Source organism: Megalopta genalis, chromosome 1 (assembly GCF_051020955.1).
Source record: "Megalopta genalis isolate 19385.01 chromosome 1, iyMegGena1_principal, whole genome shotgun sequence".
Classification (NCBI taxonomy): domain Eukaryota; kingdom Metazoa; phylum Arthropoda; class Insecta; order Hymenoptera; family Halictidae; genus Megalopta; species Megalopta genalis.
In genome coordinates, this window is record NC_135013.1 from 11,559,347 (window position 1) to 11,583,975 (window position 24,629).

At 44.0% G+C, this 24,629-nt stretch overlaps 1 protein-coding gene across 1 annotated transcript in view; it reads left to right on the plus strand.

Annotated features, from left to right (window-relative positions):
• Positions 1-24,629, plus strand: part of Best2 (bestrophin family protein) — a 118,252-nt gene that overhangs the window by 77,746 nt on the left and 15,877 nt on the right. Inside the window, exon 5 of the mRNA XM_033484865.2 lies at positions 19,104-19,342. Within this exon, the coding sequence (XP_033340756.1) occupies positions 19,104-19,342 (239 nt within the window). The remainder of the gene's footprint in view (positions 1-19,103; positions 19,343-24,629) is intronic.

Here is a 24,629-nt window from a genome sequence, read left to right on the forward strand (position 1 = left end):
TCCTCGTTAGGAACGTGTTCCGCGATTATCGGTGTTGACGAAAACCGGGAACGATAATTACCTGCACAGACAATTTTAGAGGATTACGCCGCGCCGTTCGCGTCGACGAAAGCGTGTTCCAACGGCATCGCGTTGCGGAATTCATTTACGCCGATGAGACACGATTCCGCGAATCTTCGACTTCTCCGTGCTATTATCACGGCTAGGCTTGTCCCCACGTGGCCTTAGAACTCTCCTTTTTCTATGAAATGTTCTATGCTTGATCGTTTCCTCTTCTCGACTCTTCTCGATGCTCGGTTACTAAAATTCTTTGGACTCACTCGGCGCAATTATTGTTCTCTGAGATTTAGACGGAACGTGTCGACTTTGCACGTAAATCCGCACTTCACTCATAATTTGTGAGATCGTTGCAATCACCAGATACTCGATCTTCACGCGAGAACATGCATTTTTATATTTAATTTAGCGAAAGTAAGAGAAGAATTTCGCGAGATAGGATTTATTGAGACTTCGTATGATTTTCATTATGATAATAATAAAAAATGATAATAAAATTGATTATGATAGACAGTAAATTCTCCCTAATTGACCCTCAATTTGTACACGAAAATGGTCAACCGATTGTCAACAATTATAAAAACGAGCCACAAGGCTCGAATAATCGTAGCTCCTTTTCTCAAATTATCCATTTTTGTTCCCAAGCCGAAGGTCAATTAGGGACAATTTACCGTACGTCTAACAATTTAGTTCACGCGTGTGTAATAAGATATTTCTCACAGAAATATTTTTACAATATCAGCAATCGTAAAAGAAAAAGTCAGTAACCATTTTGACTTATTTGGTAGTTCCAGATTTAATGCGATAAGATCTAAACTAGGGCACAGTAAATCGAGTTAACTATTTCTGGACGTAAAAATGACATAAATGTATATCCCCGTTGCATTTTACAAACGCGCAACGATTCGGTCTAATCGTCGTATCATAAATCTTGGCGCCGATTCCTGTACGAAACGGAGCCCAAAGAAGACGCCTTTTTTGCAGCGCGAGGCTTCCAGTCGCGAGCTCGCAGGAAATCGGCAGACATCGGTATCTTCGAATCGCGGCAACGTTCTCGAACGGGGAATGTTCTTGTTCCTCTATTCCGGCGAGCGTGCCAGACGAAGAAGAAACCGGTGGCGCCTTGCTAACGGTGAAAATCAATGGCAGCGATGAGAGATCGCGATTCGCGTCGGATGAAATCGGTTGGCGCCGCGCAGGATCCGAGGTATCCCAGGGAGGATGCCGAGGACACTCGGTGATTATCTTATCAAATGGCACGGTATCGGTACCGCCGACTCACTATAATTACCGTCGGTTATTTCTATACTCCGGGAGATGCGACGGAGAGGCCCCGACTCTCGGCTCTCGAGCTAGAGCGAAAGACGGAGAAGACGCGAAGACGACGAACAGGTAGTCAGAAGAAGCTCGTTGGTATCGTCCAACCTGGTCCGGCTCCGGTTCTCCGGGAATAGATGGTAAACTGCATGCCTTGGCGCGCGAGCAAAACGAGCGGAACGAAAAGGAAAAGGATGAGGAACTGGCGCCGGCGCTCCGCGTTTCTAAGCGGCCTCTCGGCGAGCCGACTCTTACGAGGAAATTACCCGGACGCACGTGAAAATTGCCTGGCGCCGCGAGTTAGACCGCTCGATTTACTCCGGCGACCCAGCTCTCGAGAATTACCCGCGATCTCGAGGTCCGAGAGGAATTGGTACGCGGCCCGGAACTCGATGCTCCCGTTCCTTCGCTCCGATCGCCGATTTCGATTCGCGTGCACCGCCCTTCACCGCGGTTCCCATCATTTGCCTACCTCGTACTCGAAAACGACCGCGCCCGAAGCTAACGGCTCGGTTGAAACCGCTCCACCGACCAAACTCTCGAGAATTATCCCAGGGTAATTAGACATCCTTCGGTGCATTCTTAATCTTTTGCTTACCGCCAACACTTGGATGACTGGACCTGTTGGATTCGTCGCGTTGAGAACGAACTGCCTATTATTTATTATTTATTTACATGTATGTATACCACTGGGTCTAGGTTGTACATGAATAGAAGTTAGAAGTGTCAATGCATTATTTTCATCTTATTAACACGTTCCGTGCCGAGCTTTTTTTACTCGAATCTTCACACTTTGATATTTTACTAAAACTTGATGTATTACGTGCAATTATTAATTCTCGTACACATAACAACGTAACAAAAACTTATCAACGCCCATTCTTGCGGTGGAAATTGATTCTTCGGTTCTAAATTTCTTGTAAACAATTTGTTCAGTTCACTAAGTAAACATGCAAGCGTGTACCATCGATGGTACACGTGGCACGGAACGTGTTAACCCTTAGCGCTCCAAAGGCTCCGCTACGGAGACATTTGTCATTTGTTCCGTAACTCCGAAGGCTCCGCTGCGGAGCCAAATGTTTTTAGCACACGTTATCGTCGGCGTTAGCAATTATTATCTGTAGTTAAAACGTGCTAAGTCTGTACCGTTACGATTAAATCATTTGTTGACCTTTCCTATGGTTAGCAACATGGAGAAAAATAAATATTACGATGAGAATTTAGAGCCGAGTGATACCGAAGACGTATTTGATTTTGAAGAGTTGAAAGACATCGTGGAAGACAATGTTGGTTGTGATTCTGACACTTCGAGTAGTAGTAGCGAAATTATACTACCAAAGAGACGAAGAATGAGAATTATTGAAAGTGAAAGCGAAGATTCGTTACAAGACTTGGGTGAACGGCGTGATGTTACGGAAGAATTACATATTCCAGATAGAATACCTTTTAGCGTATTGCGACAGGTCGTTGGACCACAAGTTCCTACAAATATTGAACAGCCGATACAATATTTTCAATTATTTTTCACGGACGAATCGGTAAATGAAATTATAAAGGAAACCAACAATTACGCAGAAAATGTTCTAAACTCGAAAGAAATATTTAGTAATTCTATTTGGCAAAGCGAATACTGTGACACTTGCCCAAGTAAACCCAGAATGCACATGGGAGATTGTTACCAAAGATATCGCACCATGGTGAATTACAAAATTAAAAATTTATCTTTTATTTACAATAGGAAAATGTATATTTTTATATTTAATGTATATTTTTATTCATATATATTTACAAGGACGTGTAATCTTTTCCGCTCAAAATAAGGCTTCCTTTATCTCAGGCGCTCCGCCTAAAAAATGTGCCGAAGTTGCTGGCAGGCAGTACTCGAGAAACGCGCGGAGTGCTAAGGGTTAAAGTTATCGAAGAAAGGAAGAGCCAGCTATTTAGCTTACGTTTCTTACAATCGATGAAGACAATTTTTATTTCGCATGAAACCTCGAAGCCTTAATTTACAGAAACGTGGATTCATTTATGGAAACACTGAAGCCGAGAAGGCAGTTGTTCTAAGATCCGTCATTGATCAAATAAAGTGACAATTCCGCGACAATGGCTCCAACATCGTGTCTAATTTGAATCTAAAAATATGACATGTATAATTTGGACAATCCTGGGCTCGTTCCTTCTTCAAACCTTCTTCAAACCTTCTCAAATCGCCGTACGATTTCCTGTAGAGCACTGTAGATCAATTGCTCAAGAATTACAAATATCTCCAAAAATGGTGCTTTAATCCACGATGAATGGTGCGCCGAGGGTAATTTCCCAGTACTTTCCCAAACCGTTGACAGTACGATGCGATTAGGCGAAACCGCTGTAGTTGACCTAGCTGGTCTAATGAAAACCGTCGCTCTCGAACCGGTGACGCGACGCGCGCGGCGCGTTCGGATCGAGGAGATCCAAAAGAAGCAAAGGAAGGATGTCGGCAGCAGGCCGAGATCTACATACAGCTGATGACTACTGGCCGCGTATAGGCCACGAATATAGCCGGCGTTAAATATAGCCAGACGTAATGGGAGCCATAATCTATCTCTGGCTGCAGGTGGTAATTGGCTAGACTAGCGGGTATATCGGGCGATAGATGCGAGGGCCCGCGGAGCAGAGCAGAGCGAGCGAGCGAACGAGCGAGCGAGCGAGCGAGGAAGCGAGCCATCATCATCATTATCCTCGAGATCGTCGTCGTCATCGCGACAAGACGTCGGACGAGACGCGAGCACCAGAGCAAGAAACTCGAAAACCCGTTTCCTCTTCTTACGCTTCTTCTTCTTGTTCTTCGTTGTCGGCGATCCGTCGTCTTCTCGGCGCGTTTCACGGTGTCGGCGATGTCGCTCCGCGAACGTAGCAGACGAAGACGGACGACCGTAATACAAAGACGCGTAACGCTCGCGCACGCGCTACCTATATTTAGCGCGAACTATTGTCCCGACCGCGGAGAAGTTTCTCCGCTTATTACGTCCAACGATCCGGGCCCGATCCGCAAGAAAATAATTACCCATGGACACGCTCGACCGTGCCGGGCTCGCTGCATCATCCGTCGATCCCTGGATCGCCGGAATTCTCAGAGACGCGCGTGAGCATCGGGAATCCTATCATTTCGACGGAAGTACCTCCGGCAAAAACGAATTCGAAAAAATTGCCACATTTTTACCGCGACCAACTTGTTCGTATCGCGATCCTATTTTCCGGTTCCGCCATGGTACCGTTAGAAGAATCATGTCCAAGAGATGTCTCTTAAGCCTTTGCGCTCGAGTGGTGACTCAGAGACACCACTAAAATTTGTTACATCACGTTTTAAGATAATTCTTATATTAACAAAGTTTAGATTTAAAGTATTGTTACGAGTGTAACTGTCGTGCGAGTGCCAAGAGTCACACGCACATAAAAGGCATTTTATCATATAAAATAAAAAATACTATAAGTGAGAAAAATGATTTTACACAGGATGTCCTAAAATTGTCTCGCAATCCGAAAGTAGGCGATTCGTGAGGACAGTTGAAGCAACTTTTTCCTTAGCGAAAATGCAATTCGCGGCTTCGTTTACGAGTTATTAACGAAAAACAATGACCAATGAGAGGCGAGCTCAGCTGGCACGAGGCAACCGAGCTAACGGCGCCAGCGGTCGAGGCGGCCGAGCCAACGGCGCCAGCGGTCGAGGCGGCCGAGCCAACGGCGCCAGCGGTCGAGGCGGCCGAGCCAACGGCGCCAGCGGTCGGGCGGTCGAATCCCAGTTCAGCTGGCGCGAGCCGGCCGAGTCAGTGAGCGGAACTGGGCTCCGTGCGCTCGTTGACTGGGCCACCTCACGCCAGCCGAGCTCGCCTCTCATTTGTCAGTGTTTTTCGTTAATAACTCGTAAAGGAAGCCGCGGATTGCATTTTCGCTAAAGAAAAAGTTGTTCCAAATGACCTCAGGAATCTCCCATTTCAGGATTGCGAGATATTTTCGGGACACCCTGTATTTACAGTTAAAACAGCTTCGAGTGCAAAGGGTTAATAGAATGCAGTTGCATTTCGCGATTTCGATTCGCCGATTTATCCGTATTCTGTCAAACCAATATAAAAAAGAATCGTTAGCTTTTCATTTCAGTTGCGAAACGTGGAAGCCCTATTTTCATGATCTCGCGTTTGAAACCTGTCGGGCGTAACAAGACGCGCGGTTTCGCCTAATCGGCTTCCCGCGACTGGCCGTGTACACGGTTTGTCCGCGACGCTTTTCATTCAGAAGCGGAGGCCGATCGATCTATTTGTCCACGGAGCGTAAACATCTTCCGAACGTGTGCGAGCACGTGAGAAATGTTGTCCGCCTCGTGTTCGCGACACTTGCCGATATCATCAATAATTCGACTGGCGAATAGAGTCAGTCGTCGGGAGAACGGATCGTACGATCGGTTACGTGAAACGCTCGACAGCGCAATCGATGAATAAACGGACAGCGTTTCGAAACCTGTATTTTCATGCACAGCGTCTAGATTTCCGTGTTGACCGTGTATCAACATCAACCGGCAATGCTTACGCGGTGCCAGCAGCGTGCCCGGCCACCTTTTTCCTTCTTTCTTTTTTTCGTTTCGGTTCCCTCATTTCCTTGCCGCGTACAGACAAGGTCCGACCTTCCTCAAGGCCGACCTCGATGGAGGACACGCTGCGCCAGACGTGTTTTCCAGCGTTTGAGGAACACCGGCCGCGTTGGTGTGCGTACGGCGGCAGCACTCGCGTGTATTATAACTGTTCCGCGTTAAAGGTCAAGGAAGCAGAGGCTAGGGTGTTCCGTTAATTTTAGAGGATCGAGCCGATCTCGCGGCCGGCTTCGCTATTTATTCCCGGTTTTTGAGGCCGAATATCGCAGACGATGAACATTGTCGTTTCGATTCACCGCTAAAAATGTCAGGCAACCGACTGGTTCTTGGAAAACCTGGCGTTCGATGTGTTATTCTATTTATTTCCTGGAACCATTGTAGTTCTTGAATCTTTGCGAAAGACTCTTCACCTTGCTTCGCTCATTAGAATTCCCGAGGGGGCGTGGCTTTCTTGCTATTCGCTTGGGAGGATTGTGTCCCATAGGGCAATCTGTTCGTACGATTGACGTAAAGCGATATAGAGAACCCTAATCCACTTTATTTCCTGTCAGGATCTTCGAGAGAGGCTGTTTACCTTGCTCTGCTCGCCTAGAATGACTCGAGTAGGCGTGGCATCGGCGCGCTTCGTTCAGGCGGAGTCATGACCGTGTCCCATAGCGCAATCTGTTCGTGTGATTGACGTGAAACGATTTAGAGGAAGCTAAACCATTTTACTTTTTGTCAGAGTCTTCGAAAGAGGCTGTTCACCTTGATCCGTTTACCTAGAATTTTCGAAGTGTGCGTGACATCGATGCTCTTCGATCAAACGAACTCGGGACAATGTTCCACAGACTAATTTAGTCGAACGAGTGATATAAAGTCGTTTAGAAGAAGCCGAGGCAGTTTACATTATGTCAAAGTCTTGACGGAAGATCGTTCGTCTTGTTCCGTTCGACTTGACCGCCTTAAGTGGGCGTGGCTTTCTTGCTTACAATTTCAACGAATTCGAGACAATATTCTGCGGGATTATGCTTATGCTCGATGATATAGAAAAACATCTTCGAAACTTGAACCAGACACTTGATCAAGTATTATTTCCCTGTCTGTTTATCTAAAATGCTCCAAGTGGGCGTGGCTTCGTAGCTCTTCGTTTAGACGAAGTTAAGCGGTTCTAATTAGAACAATCTCTAGCTCTTGCTCTCGTTTAAAATGATCTACAAGAACCCAATCATCTTAGAAACCTGATCGAAGTCTTAAATAAAAACCATTCGTTTCACTTTCTTCGTCTAAAATACTCCAGAGGGCGTGGCTTCGTAGCTCTTCGTTTAGACGAAGTCAAGCGGCGCTAATTAGAACAATCTCTAGCTCTTCCTCGTTTGAAATGATCTACAAGAACCCAATGATCTTTGAAACTTGATCGAAGTCTTAAAAGCCATTCGTTTCACTTTCTTCATCCAAAATGCTCCAAGTGGGCGTGGCTTCGTAGCTCTTCGTTTAGACGAAGTCAAGCGATGCCAATTAGAACAACCTATAGCTATTCCTCGTTTAAAATGATCTACAAGAACCCAATCATCTTTGAAACCTGATCGACGCCTTAAATAAAAACCATTCGTTTCACTTTCTTCGTCCAAAATGCTCCAAGTGGGCGTGGCTCGCATTTCTTAACCCTTTCACATCCATAAAGCAAACATTACTGTCAAGATACACTCGACTATCAACTTCTAGCCTAATTTCTCGGTTTCTAGCTGGTAAGCCTTGCATTTCTCGTAGAAAGTTCATCGAACGGGTAAATGGTAGGCACTCGAGGAACGCCAGGGACCTCGAGTTTTCAACTGATAGTGAAATCGTCGAACGCTATCGCCGACTATGATCTCCACACGTGCGGGCGGGTTCGTCGCCCATGCACGGGCGAACGCGCGGGCGTGTACGCCGCCGATTTTCTCCTCCGGTCGATTGGCACCCAGGGCGCATCCGCGGTCGCGTGTGCTCGCCATCGCTTAAACTCGCCCCGTCTAATTACGCGGGAGCATTTCCTAATCAGTCCAGTTTCACCGGCGCCAGGCGTCCCGGCCGAGCGACAGCTTGGCTGCGTGTCCAGACGCTCGCGCCAAAATCGCGATTTCCCGAAGATTACCGATCGTGTCGCGGTCATCGCGTTGCCAATCCTTTGGATCAACGTTCTCTGGATCATCGCCGGAAAAACACGAATGACAATATTGGTCGACGTGCCCTGTTTGCTAATTTAGTGGCGCTTGCAGGTGAAACGATACCTTCGATAGTTTGGGTAAATTTTTCCTCAGAAAATTATTCATGGTAAATACGTTAAGTATCGTGGGATTTAAAAAAGCTTGTGAATTATTTGCAAATTATTTGCTCAGATTTAATAATTAGCTTTTACGTTAATCTATCGCGTCTTCCTAATTTGATTAAGATTCCAAAATGTAAGAATGTTGACAGAGTAATCTGTGTGATGATGTTTAACTTTTCAATTTTAATTTCGTTATGTAAAATATTTGAATTTTATGACGTTTTTGAGCTTATGGCGTGGTTGATAGTTAAGGTCTACTATATATTAACTTCTTTGAACTGATATTCATTAATTAGTCCTTCTTTTCTTCAAGATGGTTTCTTAGATCCCAGCTATTATTACCAGACATATTTTCCCTAAAAATCACTTTAAAATTAATTGCATCTGATCAAAGAATCTATTAGGTTGTTCGATAAGTAATTTCGTTCCTCGCGTAAAATTTATTAACCCTTTGCACACGAATGTTGACTTCGAGGCACCATTAAAGATTGTTATATCACGTTATAAAATAATTTTTACATTATGTTTAAAGAACTGTTAAGAGCAAGACTATTTCATATGCATAAAATGCTCTAAATCTTATAAGATCGCTTCAATTGTAAAGGGTTAAATCAGTTTCCCAATAAAGAACCCTTTCAAAACTCTAGATTCATCAAAAATTGTCTGAAAATGATCTAGAACCAACTGAGCATCACGAAGTGATATTGAAAAATCTTCTTCATTTTCCTACGAAAAACGACATTAAGCAACCTAACAGAAGGTAACATTAACCTTGACACGATCATATTGACACAGAAGAAATCGTACTTCTCGAAGAACACATTTCCACGCGCTGTCGACGGTTCAGTAGAAAAATCAGACACCCGTCGACACTTCGACACGCTCAGTCGTTGCGCCAACGTCTTCGACATTAAAAAACCCATCCACGAGTAGCGTTCTTCGAGTCGCATCGAACAGACCCGTGTTCCAAATGACAGTGCAAGGATGTTGGGTTCAAAGGTTCGGAATAAAAGTAAGGTCCCAGCGTCGAAGTTAGGGAGAAGGGGGAGGCGGAGGACTGGTTCTCCGCGAAGGATGCCTCTTCAGCGTCGGCCAGTTCTCCGCAAGGATGAGAGAGGAAGGCGAGACGGAGAGACACGGCTGATTTTTTACCTTGGCGGCGACCTTGCCAGCCGAGCAAGGATCCCGGCGTTTATTGACCCCGGCCGAGCATTCCCGGCTTTGAGCCTGTTGTGCATCCCGAGCGGCCGCTGCCTCCGCCATCCGTCGCCGGTTATCTGCTCCTTCAGCTGACGCTTTCGAGAGGTAAACATCCTCTCGTGGAACGAGCTATACCTCCCCTGCGATTCGTCGAACCCGATGATCCCTCGCAATTTCTCCGTAGTCGTTTCTTTCTGCCAAGCGGACGTAATCGTTTCTGCAAAACGAACCGTCTTACGAACCGCGTCTTCTGCCCGTCGTAACACAGTCGGGGATAATTAAAATGGTAATGCGAAGCATCGCGGTGTTGTATGCTAATGCGGTCCACTTGCGAGAGCAGCCTAATTCGTGGCTGCGCTTACGTTGAAACACGGACGGACGGAGAAATACTTTGAAGCGTTGTTAACGCATTCGCACCGGACGCCTCGTATCCGAGTCTTCCAATCGCTTTTAGCACTCGGATGACACGCACGCGAACTTTGAGCTAAACCGTATTAACCCTTTCATGGACACAATATGAATTTTCAAGATGGCAGGTGGGAATTTCAATTTCAACGGTGCGAATATTTGTGCTTAGTGTGCGTATGCGCACTGAAAGTGAACGGGAAGCTTAGTTCCCATTGCCTATCAAAAGGTTAATACAGCACGGTAATTGTTTGGTTATTATTTATTTATTTATTTAATTATTGCTTTGTTTTTAATGCCTTGCACTATAACGATGAATACTTCGTATCCAGTGAACATTCCATATTTCGTTATATATTTTTCATATATATTTTTATCATTTTTATCATTTTTCGTTTATATTTTTCATATATATTTTTTATATATATTTTTCATCGTGGATATTTTTCCATATATCCAGATTTCGTGATTCAGTACTAGTAAATCAAAAATAAAGTTTGATTCATCTGCTATCAAATTTTAGGAATGTCAGTAAACGAAAGCGTAAAAAAAAAGTGAGAATTGTTTTATTCAATCGGAGAAATTATGAAAACGATGTTAATTAACGGAAAGCGTTAATTCAATGCCGGCGTGAAAGAAATCGCGATGCAAGGGGTTAATCGACTTTTCGACGATTAACGCCTTCGATCGTTTTCAACAATCATCCGATTAAAATTGTAATCGATTGATCCGGTGTCGATGCATCTTGTATCGTCGCGGAGAGATAAACGCCTGTAACTTCATTGATTCGTTTTGAATAGAACACGGATCTTCGCGGATAGTATAAACTTGTCTCGGTTGATTGCAAGAAACGGAAGCTAAATAAGGAGTTTCGTATGTCTCTGCTGTTCTCCGCGTCGTCTATTAATTTTGCCCGTAAACGCTCCGTTCTATCCGACGTCTCAATGTTTATGTTCCAGCACGATGCCATTAACATCGGCCTCGCGTAATAATTTACGCTCGCGCGATTGCAACGAGAGCGCGAACCACCACCGAACGGTACGCGTTACTGACTTACATACACGAGGTGCAAATGACTCGGCGTCAAGGACCCCGGCTGCGTCGGACGCGCGCTTTCGCAATTAACGCCGATTCGGATTCGTTAGCGGTTATTAACGGCGTTGGGTAACCGATGATTCTACTGAAACGCACCGGTGTCGATGACACTGCCGACGCGTCGACTCTTTTCGGCGACAATTGGAACCGTTGCGGCAATTAACTATTTCCACTCGAGTGGCGACTCTGAGGCACCGCTAAAATTGTTAATTCATGTTCAAGATGATTCAAGATAATTTTTATATTAACAAAGTTTAGCCCTTAGCTCTTCGTGCGTTTCTGGAGTACTGCCTACCAGCAACTCTGGCACATTTTTGGAGCGGAGCGCCTGAGATAAAGGAAGTCTTATTTTGAGCGGAAAAGATTACACGTCCTTGCGAATGCATTTGATTTTATTTATTTTATAAATATACATTTTCCTATTGTAAATAAAAGATAAATTTTAAATTTTGTAATTCACCATGGTGCGATATCTTTGGTAACAATCTCCCATGTGCATTCTGGGTTTACTTGGACAAGTGTCACAGTATTCACTTTGCCAAATAGAGTTGCTAGATATTTCTTTCGAGTTTAGAACATTTTCTGTGTAATTGTTGGTTTCCTTTATAATTTCATTTACCGATTCGTCCGTGAAAAATAATTTAAAATATTGTATCGGCTGTTCGATGTTTGTAGGAACTTGTGGTCCAACGACCTGTGGCAATACGCTAAAAGGTATTCTATCTGGAATATGTAATTCTTCCGTAACATCGCGCCGTTCATCCAAGTCTTGTAACGAATCTTCGCTTTCGCTTTCAATAATTCTCATTCTTCGTCTCTTTGGTAGTATAATTTCGCTACTACTACTCGAAGTGTCAGGATCACAACCAACATTGTCTTCCACAATGTCTTTTAACTCTTCAAAATCAAATACGTCTTCGGTATCACTCGGCTCTAAATTCTCATCGTAATATTTATTTTTCTCCATGTTGCTAACTATAGAAAAGGTCAAAAAATGGTTTAATCGTAATGGTACAGACTTAGCACATTTTAACTATAGACAACAATTGCTAACGCCGACGGTAACGTATGCTAACAACATTTGGCTCCGCAGCGGAGCCTTCGGAGTTACGGAACAAATGACAAATGTCTCCGTAGCGGAGCCTTTGGAGCGCTAAGCGTTAACAATTTTAAAAAATTGTTAAAAGTGTAACTATTATACGAGCCATCGCAAGACTCAATTTCATGTGCATAAAATGCACTTTATCATGTAAAATGTAAAGTCAGAAAAGTTATTTTAGATTTACGGTTGAAATGGCTTCGAGTGCAAAGGGTTAACATAACGTTGACCCATCGGTCCAATTCGACCCAGAATCTCGGAATAATCGGAGATTGTTTACCAGCGCCGATCGTTGAAGGAAATGCAGCCGGACGAAATGGAATGTCTCGGTGACCGTGATCATTAAAAACTCGCGTGGCATTCATCATTAAAATCGCTCCTATGTATGGCTCGGCGAACTGCGAATATGTTAATATACAATCGCGATTGTTGCAAGACAAAGACGAATTTATCTGCCGCGCACGCATTCGTACTTGCGGTAAGTAGAAACGGCTCGCAATGAACATTCGAGTCTTATTCCATCGAGCATTCTAAAAGCTAGCGACTATGGCAATGAACTATTTCATTTCGTTGCAATCTTGCGAAAGTTTCCTTTTCCATCATTATAAGTTCGTTATAAACAGTTTTACAAACGATGTTCTAACAATATTGCACTTTGTGTGCAATATTGCACTAGATTCTGCTTGCGAGAGAAAGAAATGTGAGACTTCGCAAAACGTCATTTTTTTCTCTTTAATGGAAGGTCCAAAATTTTGAAAAAAATTGACAGGGTGGAGTTAAAGTTCCTTTATTTACGTGCTTTTTAATTTTACGCGGATATCTCTTATAATTATCGAGGAAATTGCTTACAAAGTAAGGGGGGGTTCTCGGCAATCTTTCGGAGCGCTATTTTTGAAATAAAGTCTATTGCCTAGTAAATATTTTCTACACAATGGTTGAAGCGCAATCGTTGCACCAACGAATCGAGCATCGTTCGATCGAGCGCAGACGTCAGACTCTCGTTTTGCGTCAACGATACGGTCTCGATCGCCTCTGTGTTCCGTGCGTGTGACCTTCATGCAATCGCACGGTCGCATGATTTCTGCACACGGAGAGTCCGCGGGTTCGCAGCCGGGAGTCACGGGTGATAATCCATCGAGTGACTCACGCATAAGTATAATAAATGATTCGAACTGTTCTGAAAATGGTGTTCGCGTCAATTTCGACGGTCGCGTCGGAGGGAATCGTTAAGAGAGCTGCGAAACAAGTCGCGTGTCCGTCGTAAAAGCTCGCATTCGATCCGATAGGAATTTTAAAGCCGTGTTATAGTTCCGCGGAAAGTGACCGGATCGATAACGGATCGATTATGCTGCCACGACCGAGTACCATTCCGATCGATCGCCAATAAAAATGATGAAACGACGACCGACTCGGAAGTCGACCACGACCAAACGGAAAGCTCCAGGAAATATTCGATACACTTCGATCGTGCCTAGCGAAACTCGGCCGACTTTCGCACGTCACACTCGCCGATTTTCGCACGAAAAATATGCGACAACGTATCCGTCCGAAACGAGATTTTCGAAAGTGCGCCACGCCGGGGAAACGGAAACCCGCTTTCACGGGTTTTTACGGTTTAGAGCGCGTTGTTCGCTTCGAACCTCTCCGGGAATCACAATTTTCCCGAATTTTCTTCGTTCTTACCGCCGGAATATCTGACCGTAAAGTTAATTAGCTACAACATGTACCAGATATTTTTTCAGAATTCTTACGACCAATCGAATATGGTACAATCGTCCAAAAACTTATTTTTTATACGTGACTACATGCTCGATCAGGATTGATTGGGATTTTCAGAGCCGAAAAAATTCGAAAAAATTTACAAATGTGTACAACACGAGCTACAATGTGTTAGATATTTTTTCAGAATTCTTACGAACAATCGAATGTGGTACAATCGACTAAAAACTTATTTTTTATACGTGACTACATGCTCGATCAGGATTGATTGGGATTTTCAGAGCCGAAAAAATTCGAACAAATTTACAAATGTGTACAACACGAGCTACAATGTGTTAGATATTTTTTCAGAATTCTTACGAACAATCGAATATGGTACAATCGTCCAAAAACTTATTTTTTATACGTGACTACATGCTCGATCAGGATTGATTGGGATTTTCAGAGCCGAAAAAATTCGAAAAAATTTACAAATGTGTACAACACGAGCTACAATGTGTTAGATATTTTTTCAGAATTCTTACGAACAATCGAATATGGTACAATCGACTAAAAACTTATTTTTTATACGTGACTACATGCTCGATCAGGATTGATTGGGATTTTCAGAGCCGAAAAAATTCGAAAAAATTGAAAAAAATTTGAGAAAATTTACAAATGTGTACAACACGAGCTACAATGTATTACATATTTTTTCAGAATACTTACAAGCAATCGGTTGGTGTAAAATGGACCATAAATGGATTTTTGTGTACGACTACCCTCGCAATCAAGGTAGACCAAGCTTTCTCTGACTAAAAAAAATTAGGAAACATTTTCCAACATGTATCGCAACAATTACAATGTACGAGACACGTTTTAAGAACAATTGCAAGCAACAAAATAGAGAAATATCGATGAAAAGCCGATCTCGGCTTGCAACCAGCTTTTGAATCAACTGCGATTCGCAGCCGGGAAATCGCGTGTGTCTAACAATTGCCGCGTGACAGGAAGACGATCAGGGTCTCTGGTGACCCGGCTCGGCGTGCCACGAGGCAGAGGAGCCGTCGATCGAGTAACAATCGCCGGTCGGCGAACAGGACGCGGCCGTGCGAGCCATATCGGCTTTGAACGGCAGTTTACGCGCGTCAGTTTTTGCCGCTAAGGTCATTACCTGAACCTGCTCGGTGCCGGGCGACTATGGTCGCCGGTGAGCAGCATGTGTGCCACCATTAATAACTACGCGTCGGCACGTTGCGCTTCTTTGATCGGCCAGCAGACTGTTTCTTCTCCGCGGCGGCTACTTGTCGAGACGACGCCGCGAGTTATTTCGATAACCGTTCGCCGGTGGATGGCGTCTCGTTTTTTCGGCCGTCGGTCTAGCTTCGTTACGGATACGTCCGTCCGATCGCGGCCGTTTCTGCTCTAACAATAAACGAAAAAAATATCCGATCCCCACCCCTGCTCTTCCCACGGCAGAGAAATTACCGTGTTCCCGTTAGCCGATACCGATCGCCGGTCGCTCGCCGCGGCAGCCCGTGTCTCTTTTCAGATCGTTTTTGCCCGGACGGCCGTCGTTAAACTGTCCCCAGGCTACGCCGGGAACGATCCTCTCGCGTCTATAAAATACAATTCGCCCGGAATCCGCCGGTTTCCGCGAGGGAAGGATATTTACGAGCGGTCGAATCAAATAATCGGCAATGTTGAGATTATGTCAACAACGTGGGATGGCAACTGCAAGTAATTTCTCACAGTAATTTTTCTTAGAAATATTCGGAGATCGGAATTGTGACCGGCAGATCTGAGAAAATCAAGTCGCGATTCTTCGAGCCTCGCGGCTCGTTTTTATAGAAACTCGGAGCAGTCGGTAAAAAACGGTAACGGCCAGCATGCTGGTGTACGTTTATATGAATCATAGTAATGCTAGAATAAAAACGATGACTTAACTTTTTGTTTCTACTTTTTTGCCACGACTCGGAGGCAATTCGGAAGCCTCGTGACACGATTCGAAGGCAAGTCGGAGGTCATGTGATACGATTCGAAGGCAATTCGGAGGCTACTTTACACGATTCGAAGGCAATTCGGAGATCATGTGACACGATTCGAAGGCAATTCGGAGATCATGTGACACGATTCGAAGGCAATTCGGAGGCCACTTTACATGATTCGAAGGCAATTCGGAGGCCGCGTGACATGATTCGAAGGCAATTCAGAGGCCACTTTACACGATTCGAAGGCAATTCGGAGATCATGTGACATGATTCGAAGGCAATTCGGAGGCCGCGTGACATGATTCGAAGGCAATTCAGAGGCCACTTTACACGATTCGAAGGCAATTCGGAGATCATGTGACACGATTTGAAGGCAATTCAGAGGCCACTTTACATGATTCGAAGGCAATTCGGAGGTCATGTGACACGATTCGAAGGCAATTCGGACACATGCCACGATTCGACAGAGATTCGTCTCATTTTTATAGTTGTTGAGAATCGGTAACTATAAAAACGAACCGCAAGGCTCGAATAATCGTATTTTCTCTTCCAATTTGAGCGGGTCGAATCTTCGCAAATAATAATCTGCTGTAATCATAGTCGGTACGAGATATCGGTCGCCTTGTTTTATATGCTGGATTCGATTATTTGTGAAAATCCTCAAATTTCTCGTAGTCTTTAGTTCCCGGCTCAGCTGCGCGAACGGCGGGGGTGATCGTCTCGCAAGCGGTGGCGTCAGCGCGAGCGAAAATTGAAACGGCCAGATTTTTAATTTTTTTTTTTTACCGACGAGCCTTTTGTTCGCACGTCGTACGCAGGACGTTTACGATTGCAAATGGAGATAGCCGGTAGGCTAATAAATCTCCGAGCGTTTAACAGTGTTGAGCAAGGAAGGTTCGAGCGTCTATGACGCCGGAGGAATAATCGCTTCACGGAAACCAGCTTTCATTCATAACAAGCGTCCGAAGGATCGCCGCTTACCAGGCGTCGAAGTCTCCGGCACCGCGACACGGAACGTTCTCACAGCGTCCACGAAACGCGGAATGATGTAACACGCTATTCACAGTATCCTTTCCGCTGTATCCTAGGAGATGCGGACTCGCAATTTGCGAAGTCTTGCCTACATTTTATGGCAACCTTTATTCCGGCGAAGTAAAAGTTTCGCGAGAACCGGGGTTGCTAAAGAAGCGAAGTTTTTCAAGGGGAAGAACGCTTCGCGAGCGCCGATCGGGCTTAAAACAGCATCATTATGGGACCCCGTGATTCCGAAACTCCGCGGTCCCACCGACGGAGCCGTGCGCCTAAACACCGGGGATTCTGCAATGTTGCTAATTGCCCGCAGCAACAGCGTCCAGCGGCAGAAAACGTCGAACGAAAAGTTACGTAACGCGAACGTAACTCGAATCCTGAGCGGAAACGGGCAACTTAGCGTGGCAGCTAGGCGAATGTTTAGTTTTCTTTTCGAAAAATCAACGCCGATAGTTCGCGCCGTTATGGCCTCCGGGCTGTTCCTCGTGCCGATACAAGGAGGACGAGCGCCGACCGAGTAATGGCGTGTTCGCGGCTGCATTGTTCGCCGAGCGCAATGAGCATCGATCTCCACGTGTTCCATGTTTACGAGCCGGTCACGTGACCGGCCGCAAGCAATTACATAAGCATCGGTTCGAAGACTAATAAATAATCAGCCTTTCTTCCTACGATTGCGGCTCGCTAGTCTCTCCGCACGACCAACTGCGATTTCTTCTTCGCAAAATAATGCCTATTCACCGCTAATTGATCGTTTAAAATTTCGAAAAAAATCGACGAGATAGAGGTAATGTTACTTTATTGCGTACTTTTGGAATCGTTCGAGTATTCCATATGGTTATCGAGAAAAATTATTGTAAAGTACACCTCGTATTCTTCTTGCGGATGACAGAAGTCTGAAGCATTCCAAAAAAATAACTTTTTTCTCCCCTTAACGAGTGGTTCAAAATTCTGAAAAAATTTCACGAGATAGAGTTAATATTCCTTTACTATGTCTTCTTGGATTCGTTGTGTCATGCACAGTAATCGAGAAAAGCATTTGCGAAGTCGGTGATTCTCGACTCATGTTTTGACCACAAGAGAAGATGAAGTTCTGAAAGTTCACAAATGATATTTCAGATAAGGCGGCATTATATTTGAAATAAAAATGATCAAAATAGTGTTAAAACCGATTGCGACTGCTGATTCAGCAAGGCAGTGTCAAGGCCAGCTGGAAAATCCTGTCGCCGATCTAGAAAAGCAATGGAAGATCCGCGCGGCGATCAAAAGCGACACGTGCGCGACCCAGACAAAAAACCGAGTGCACCTGGCTGCATTTGCATTCACGTAACGAGCGAGCAACTGCGTAGCAGCGGATGCGCACGCGAAAGTCTCTGTAAAGTACCGATCTATCGAGATAGCGTTCCTAAAGCCGAATTCCTAATTCACAATTTGACTCAGCATCGACCACCGAAATTTCGTAGCCGAAGCAATAAATCTTCATTCTCCGTGGACAACCTGGTCCTTTAACCCTTTCGCTACGATAGCTCCATCCGCCGAAGTACCGTCACTAAACTGAAACTCGTTCCAGAAATATGCACAGTGCGCGTGGTTTCTGTATATATGTTGTTCCAAGTGTTAAATAATAACTGTGCCGAATAAAACAATCGTTGCTCCAATGTAACAAGTATATTTACATTTTTCATTTAAAAAGACTTACAAAATTATAGGTAACATAGGTATTTATATAATTACAAAGCCTGACGATTAAATGTTTAATATAATTAATAACGAGACGAAAATTATTAGAAGATAATAATATGTAAAAACTAATAATATAATTCTGTGTGATATATTTGAAAGCAAGGATCTATACAAAGGCCAACATCGCAATCTTTGCACTCACACCGCGAATCCGTTCTTTTATCATTTTTGCTACAAATTACACATCCGCGTCTTCTGTATACACTTCATTTTGATGCCGCATATATGCGGCGCCCGTACCCACAGGTCGTCGATTATGGATGCCGCATATATGCTAATATATGTTAAGTACCCAGGAAAAATATAATAATAATAATTATTTATTCATGCACACTGGTGAAAAAAACCATCGTTGCTAAAGAGGAAACAAAGAGAAACAGATTTTATAGAGTCGTCGCACGAGTACAATAAAAAATTGGTTAGTTGGTAAAAACATACTTCGCCGAAGAAATAAATCTCAAAGATAAAAATCCCGTGAAACGGAAATTTGTTGCAGATCGTGATAATTTGAAAATGAAGAGGTGTTGTAGGACGAACGTAAAAACGAATTCCTTTTGATTGCAGGTCTGATGATGGAATCAGAGAAGAAGATATTCGAGATGATGAACAAGAAGGCGGCGATGTCCAAGTACTGGATGCCGCTGGTCTGGGCGACGAACATAATTAACAGGGCCAGGAGGGAGGCCTTAATTACTAGCGACCAAGTGGTGCAGACCCTCCTTGTCGAGCTCAGCGACATCCGGAAGAGGCTTGGCGCGTTGATCGGTTACGACACCGTTTGCGTTCCTCTCGTTTACACTCAGGTGAGCATCCAGATTTTCAGCAAACCGTGCCGGGCCACATTGGTATTCCTGCCGACGTGACGATCATTTGTTGGTACAGCTTTTGCCTAAACGAGGAAACAAATACCGGTCGCCATAATGAGACGTGTAAACGAATCACGAACCAATGAATGAATGATTCTCTCCAGAAGTAATTCGGTGAATTCACGAATCGCACGGAGCATAAGTCGTCTTCGACAATTTGTTACGCTAGATCTAGACGATCCAGGGCTACGAAATCTTTTGTGACGTGTTCGGGGATGTTTCGACATTGCAGGGAAATTTCGGTTGGACACTGTGCTTAATGGTTCTCATCATAAACGACGTTGAGTCGAACCGACTCGTTAGAAGAAAGAACATTGTGTATCGCATGTTTTCACTTTCGAAACATTGTTCTCTAAGCTTTGATTCTTCATTAAATTTTGATCATTAATTCTTCGTATCAGTAGTGTTTCTCTGGTTTTTCTTATTTTCGCGGACCTACCGAATGTGTTTGAATAAACTTACGTTTTCCGAAATTGCGACATGTGACGATTTTCCTTGCAAACGTAGATAATATCGATAAGAAAATGAACTGCTATAAAACTTGAAATACAGTTGAATGATATAATTCCATAGCGGCCAGTTTAAACTGTCAGCTACTTAGATTAAGTCCAATAAAAGCTTCAACATTGATCTCAAAGAATTAGTCTAAAAAATACCTAAAAGATGATCGATACGCAAGCTTTTGTACGCGTCTGGCCGTGGCTGGCATAAAATCGTCAAAAGCATCCACCGTGCGAGACTCGAGTGTTACACAGAAAGCCCCCGCAGCTTTTTCACACGTTTCTCGATCGCTGATCAATTCATCCAATAATTTGCAATCCGAGATACTCGATACTTCGACAACGCCAGCCATCGATCTTCTAATCGAGAAGAAGTCCCATAACTATCCACTTATCGACGTTCATAGCGCTTCGAACGTCTTCATCGGCAGCCATTTCCCATCGCCTCGGGAATCGAGCAACCCTCGGTTAGCAACATTGTGCAATTCTTCAAGTGCAACGTCCACGCGGTGTATGCGTTTCTGTGAAAATCGTTATCCAGTTCGAAGGACTCGATTCATTGCGGCGCGGCAGTAAAACGGATCCGTTCTCGGAAAGATGTTTCTCATTCGCAATTAGCCGCTGCGTGTATGCATTGTGCAACGCTAATTGCTCGTCAGCTAGCGTTCCTAATTGCCGGGTGCAGACGCCATCGTTTTCGAACAATTCGCGCCGCGAACACGGCCGCCCTCGGCGTTTCTTTGTCTCCGTGGCCTTTCGACGACCTTTCTCCGTCCTGTCCACTACTGTATCCTGCTTCGAGTCGTTCGGACCGCGACGCTTGGGTCGATTTTGACCCGGGTTAACAGGAACTTCGACCGACGAGACGCTGGAACGTAGGAAACTTTTGCGAATTTTTTGCCGGTGAACTGGCAGATCTTTTTTGATGAAAGTTACCAGGTCTTGTAAAGTGTGTATTCTACAAATGATAGTATCATTTTCATTTAGAAACAATGACAATCGTGGAAAATACGCGACACGTTTGGAACGCTGATTTTTTAAGAATGCGCTGCGACGATTACTGCAACTCGGGCATCTTTGCGATTTTTTTGCGGGAGGACCAGTGAATCCTTTTTCATGAAATCCATCGCATTTCGTTAAGTAGATATTCGACAAATGTCGGTAATTTTTTCACTTCGAAATAATAAAAATTGCTGGAGGTACTGCTGATTTTTCAAGAGCGTATCGCACGTTTGCGAATTTCTCGTGCGAAAACTAGCATGGTGTGCATATACGGTGTGCACATTCGATAAATATCTATCATGATATTTATCAAAATATATAATTTCAGGTAAAAGTCGTGGAAAGCTAAGAATCGTTCTCTGTCTCAATCATCCTCGATCTCGATCAATTAACCACTCCTTCGAGCGTTCGCATTCTACGTTCGCAGACAATCACCGAGCCCGTTCATTGAACAGTTTTTACCAGATCGGTTGATCCGATATTTCTTGTACGAAACGGTGTAGCCTAAACCCTAAACGATCTCCGGAATGCCGCCGACAGAACTGTCGCTGAAAGTTCACTCTCGTGCAACGAAGTAAAAGGTCCCAGGTGGGGACAAAGAGAATCCAGCATCGCAGTTTCGCCGGTAATTAAACCGCATTATCGCCGTCTGTTCTGTCGCAATTTATAAAACGTTCCCGGGAAGACGCTCGCTTCTGTTTACAGCACCGAGATATATGACGAAGCGCGTAATTGAACCACCGTTCGCGACGTTCCGTCTGTTCCCTTAATTAAGAACTATTAACGAATTCTGCAACCGCGCGAACGCAACGAGACGTTTTAACGTCCGAACGAAAAGTGAAATTCCGCGCAGAGATATCTCCGCCGTGTTCTACTTGAAAAGACAAAAAAGACACGACGGTGAAATAGCATAAAATCTAAGATAGGTCGCCTAAACCTCCATCGGCTGGTTTCATTGGTAAAGAAAGTCTAAATGGTCCGCGAATCGTTGCATTCTAGAATGGAAATTCCCGGCATGGTTCTGGTGCAGAAACGAAAATAATACCAAGATAGCAATCGTTCGAGTTATTAATTAACACGTCACTCAATAAGTCTCCGGTCTGACACATATATGGCAACACTGTTGACAAACCTATATGATTTCTGGATAGTAGCATTCTTCAAACGATACATGTCAAAATTTCATGACATTTTGATGATTAGTTTACAGGTTACAGTGGTTTTAGTGACCCCAGTTTTGTAATTCTCAAAACAATGGTTAGAAATGAATTTCGTGTATCGATTAAACATTGTTTTTTGATGAGGAAAAATACTGTTGAAGCCAAACAGTGGCTTAATAAGCGTTACGAAGACTCTGCACCAGGGAAATCAACTATTATCGACTGGTATGCTAAAATTAACACGTTCCGTGCCGAGCTTTTTTTACTCGAATCTTCACACTTTGATATTTTACTAAAACTTGATGTATTACGTGCAATTATTAATTCTCGTACACATAACAACATAACAAAAACTTATCAACGCCCATTCTTGCGGTGGAAATTGATTCTTCGGTTCTAAATTTCTTGTAAACAATTTGTTCAGTTCACTAAGTAAACATGCAAGCGTGTACTATCGATGGTACACGTGGCACGGAACGTGTTAAACGCGGTCGTACAAACATCGATGATGCTGAACGCCCTGATCGCCCAAAATCGGCAGTTGTTCCGAAAAACATAAAAAAAGTCCACAAAATAGTTTTGAAAGACCGTATAGTGAAATTGCGTGAGATAGCTGACCCCTTAAAGATGTCAGAAGATAGCGTGTTTACAATTTTGCACAACAATTTGAGCATGTGTAAATTGCTTTCGAAGTGGGTGCCACGTTTGCTCACATCGGATCAAAAACAACAACGTGTCGACGATTCGGAGCGCGGTTGAGCGATGGTTAAATCGAACGAATTACGCTTCGAATTGCTTCCCCACCCACCGTACTCTGCGGATCTAGCCCCCAGCGACTACTGGCTTTTTGCAGACATTAAAAAGATGCTCTAGGGAAAGAAATTTGGCTCAAATGCTGAAGGGATTGCCGAAACGGAGGCCGTTTTGAGAACAAAGACAAATCGTTCTACAAAAAAGGCATCGAAAAGTTAGAGGAGCGTTGGAACGAATGGATCACTCTTGAAGAAGAGTACGTTGACGAATGAAGTCGAATTTCTAAAAAAAATTTGTTTTTCTTAGCTAGACCGGAGACTTATCGAGTGATGTGTTAATTGTCGGAGTCTTCTCTAGATTCGTGTTCCATGTCTGGAAGAATCCGAGGCATTTCTCGGATCGATACGCAAATACACGATCATCGTCCGCATTCTATTTGCCGTCTTAATTTATGAGAAGAACACGAGCAACTCGAATAAAAATGAGGCTCGCTGACTAACGAGCCGATCCAGTCTCGTTGTCCGCGTTCTAAATATACCGCGAATGGCACGCTCGATATTTCCGAGCGGGGAAAATGCCGACCGGCCGTATTTATCCGCGGGCGATCGTCGCCTTTGAATTTCGCGTCCCGTGATCATCGTTCGTAACCGATTACGTAACCGATCGATGAATGAACGTTTCCTCGGCGATCGATCGCGGACCCCACCGTGATTGACTTGTTGTTCGTCGCGCGGTATTTATCGGCGATTCTTAACCGGTGTTTGAAAACCTGTTGCGTTCGGAGAACTCGGATCGATCGTGGCTCGTTTCCGTCGTAAATCCGAACGCGTAATGTCTCGGAAATTATTCTGAATCCAGTGTATCCGCTGGACTATTCGTTTCTCTAAAGGGTAATTAAGGTATCCGAATAATAAAGCTGTTGTGTATTTTTAATGACTCGATACAGCAAAAATTCTCCGTAATTTTCCCTCAGCTTGCACCCAAAATTGCGCAATTTGGGAAGAGAAGATACGATTATTCGAGCCTTGCACCTCATTTTTATAATTGTTGACAATCGGCAGCTATAAAAATGAGCAGCGAGGCTCGAAATTGTCCATTTTGTGTTTACAAGCTGAAGGAAAGTTTGGGAGAATTTATTGTATTCCGTTACAGCGGTCATTGAAGAAGAATCGATTTCCTGGACATGGTACAAATGTCTCCTACAATTTCGATTAGTTTCAAGTGAAAAAATTACTCACACTTGTCGAATAAGTAGTTTATAAAATGCGTTCGATTTCATCGAGAAAGATCCACAGGTTTTTGCGCAAGAAATTGTGAAAGATGCATTGTAGTTCAGATTGTAACTGCAACGCGTTCTTGAAAAATCAGCTTGCTGGACACACGCAGTGTACCTGTTACTAACATTTATCGAATATATACTTTATAAACTGTGATCGATTTTGTTAAGGAAGATCCACTGGTTCCTTCGCAAAGAAATTGTGAAATATGCACGAGCGGAAATGGTAACTGCGATTCGTTCTCGAAAGATTCGCAAGGACGCGTGCGAATACTTGTCCGTACGTAAGCTTCGTCAATCCTCAAAATTTGACGCTTGACATTGTAAATACCCGAATAAAAATATCGCTGACACGGCCAAACATGCACTTTGTTAAATACGAAAGCGATCGGGCAGCAAGGCCAATGCACATTGCATGTCCAAGTCTGCGCCGACCATCGGCGATTTTTTCGGTAACGCGGTTCGAGGAAAGAATATCAATTTCTACAGCCCTTCTACGGGATCGCCGATGTTCGGAGATAAACTATCGATCG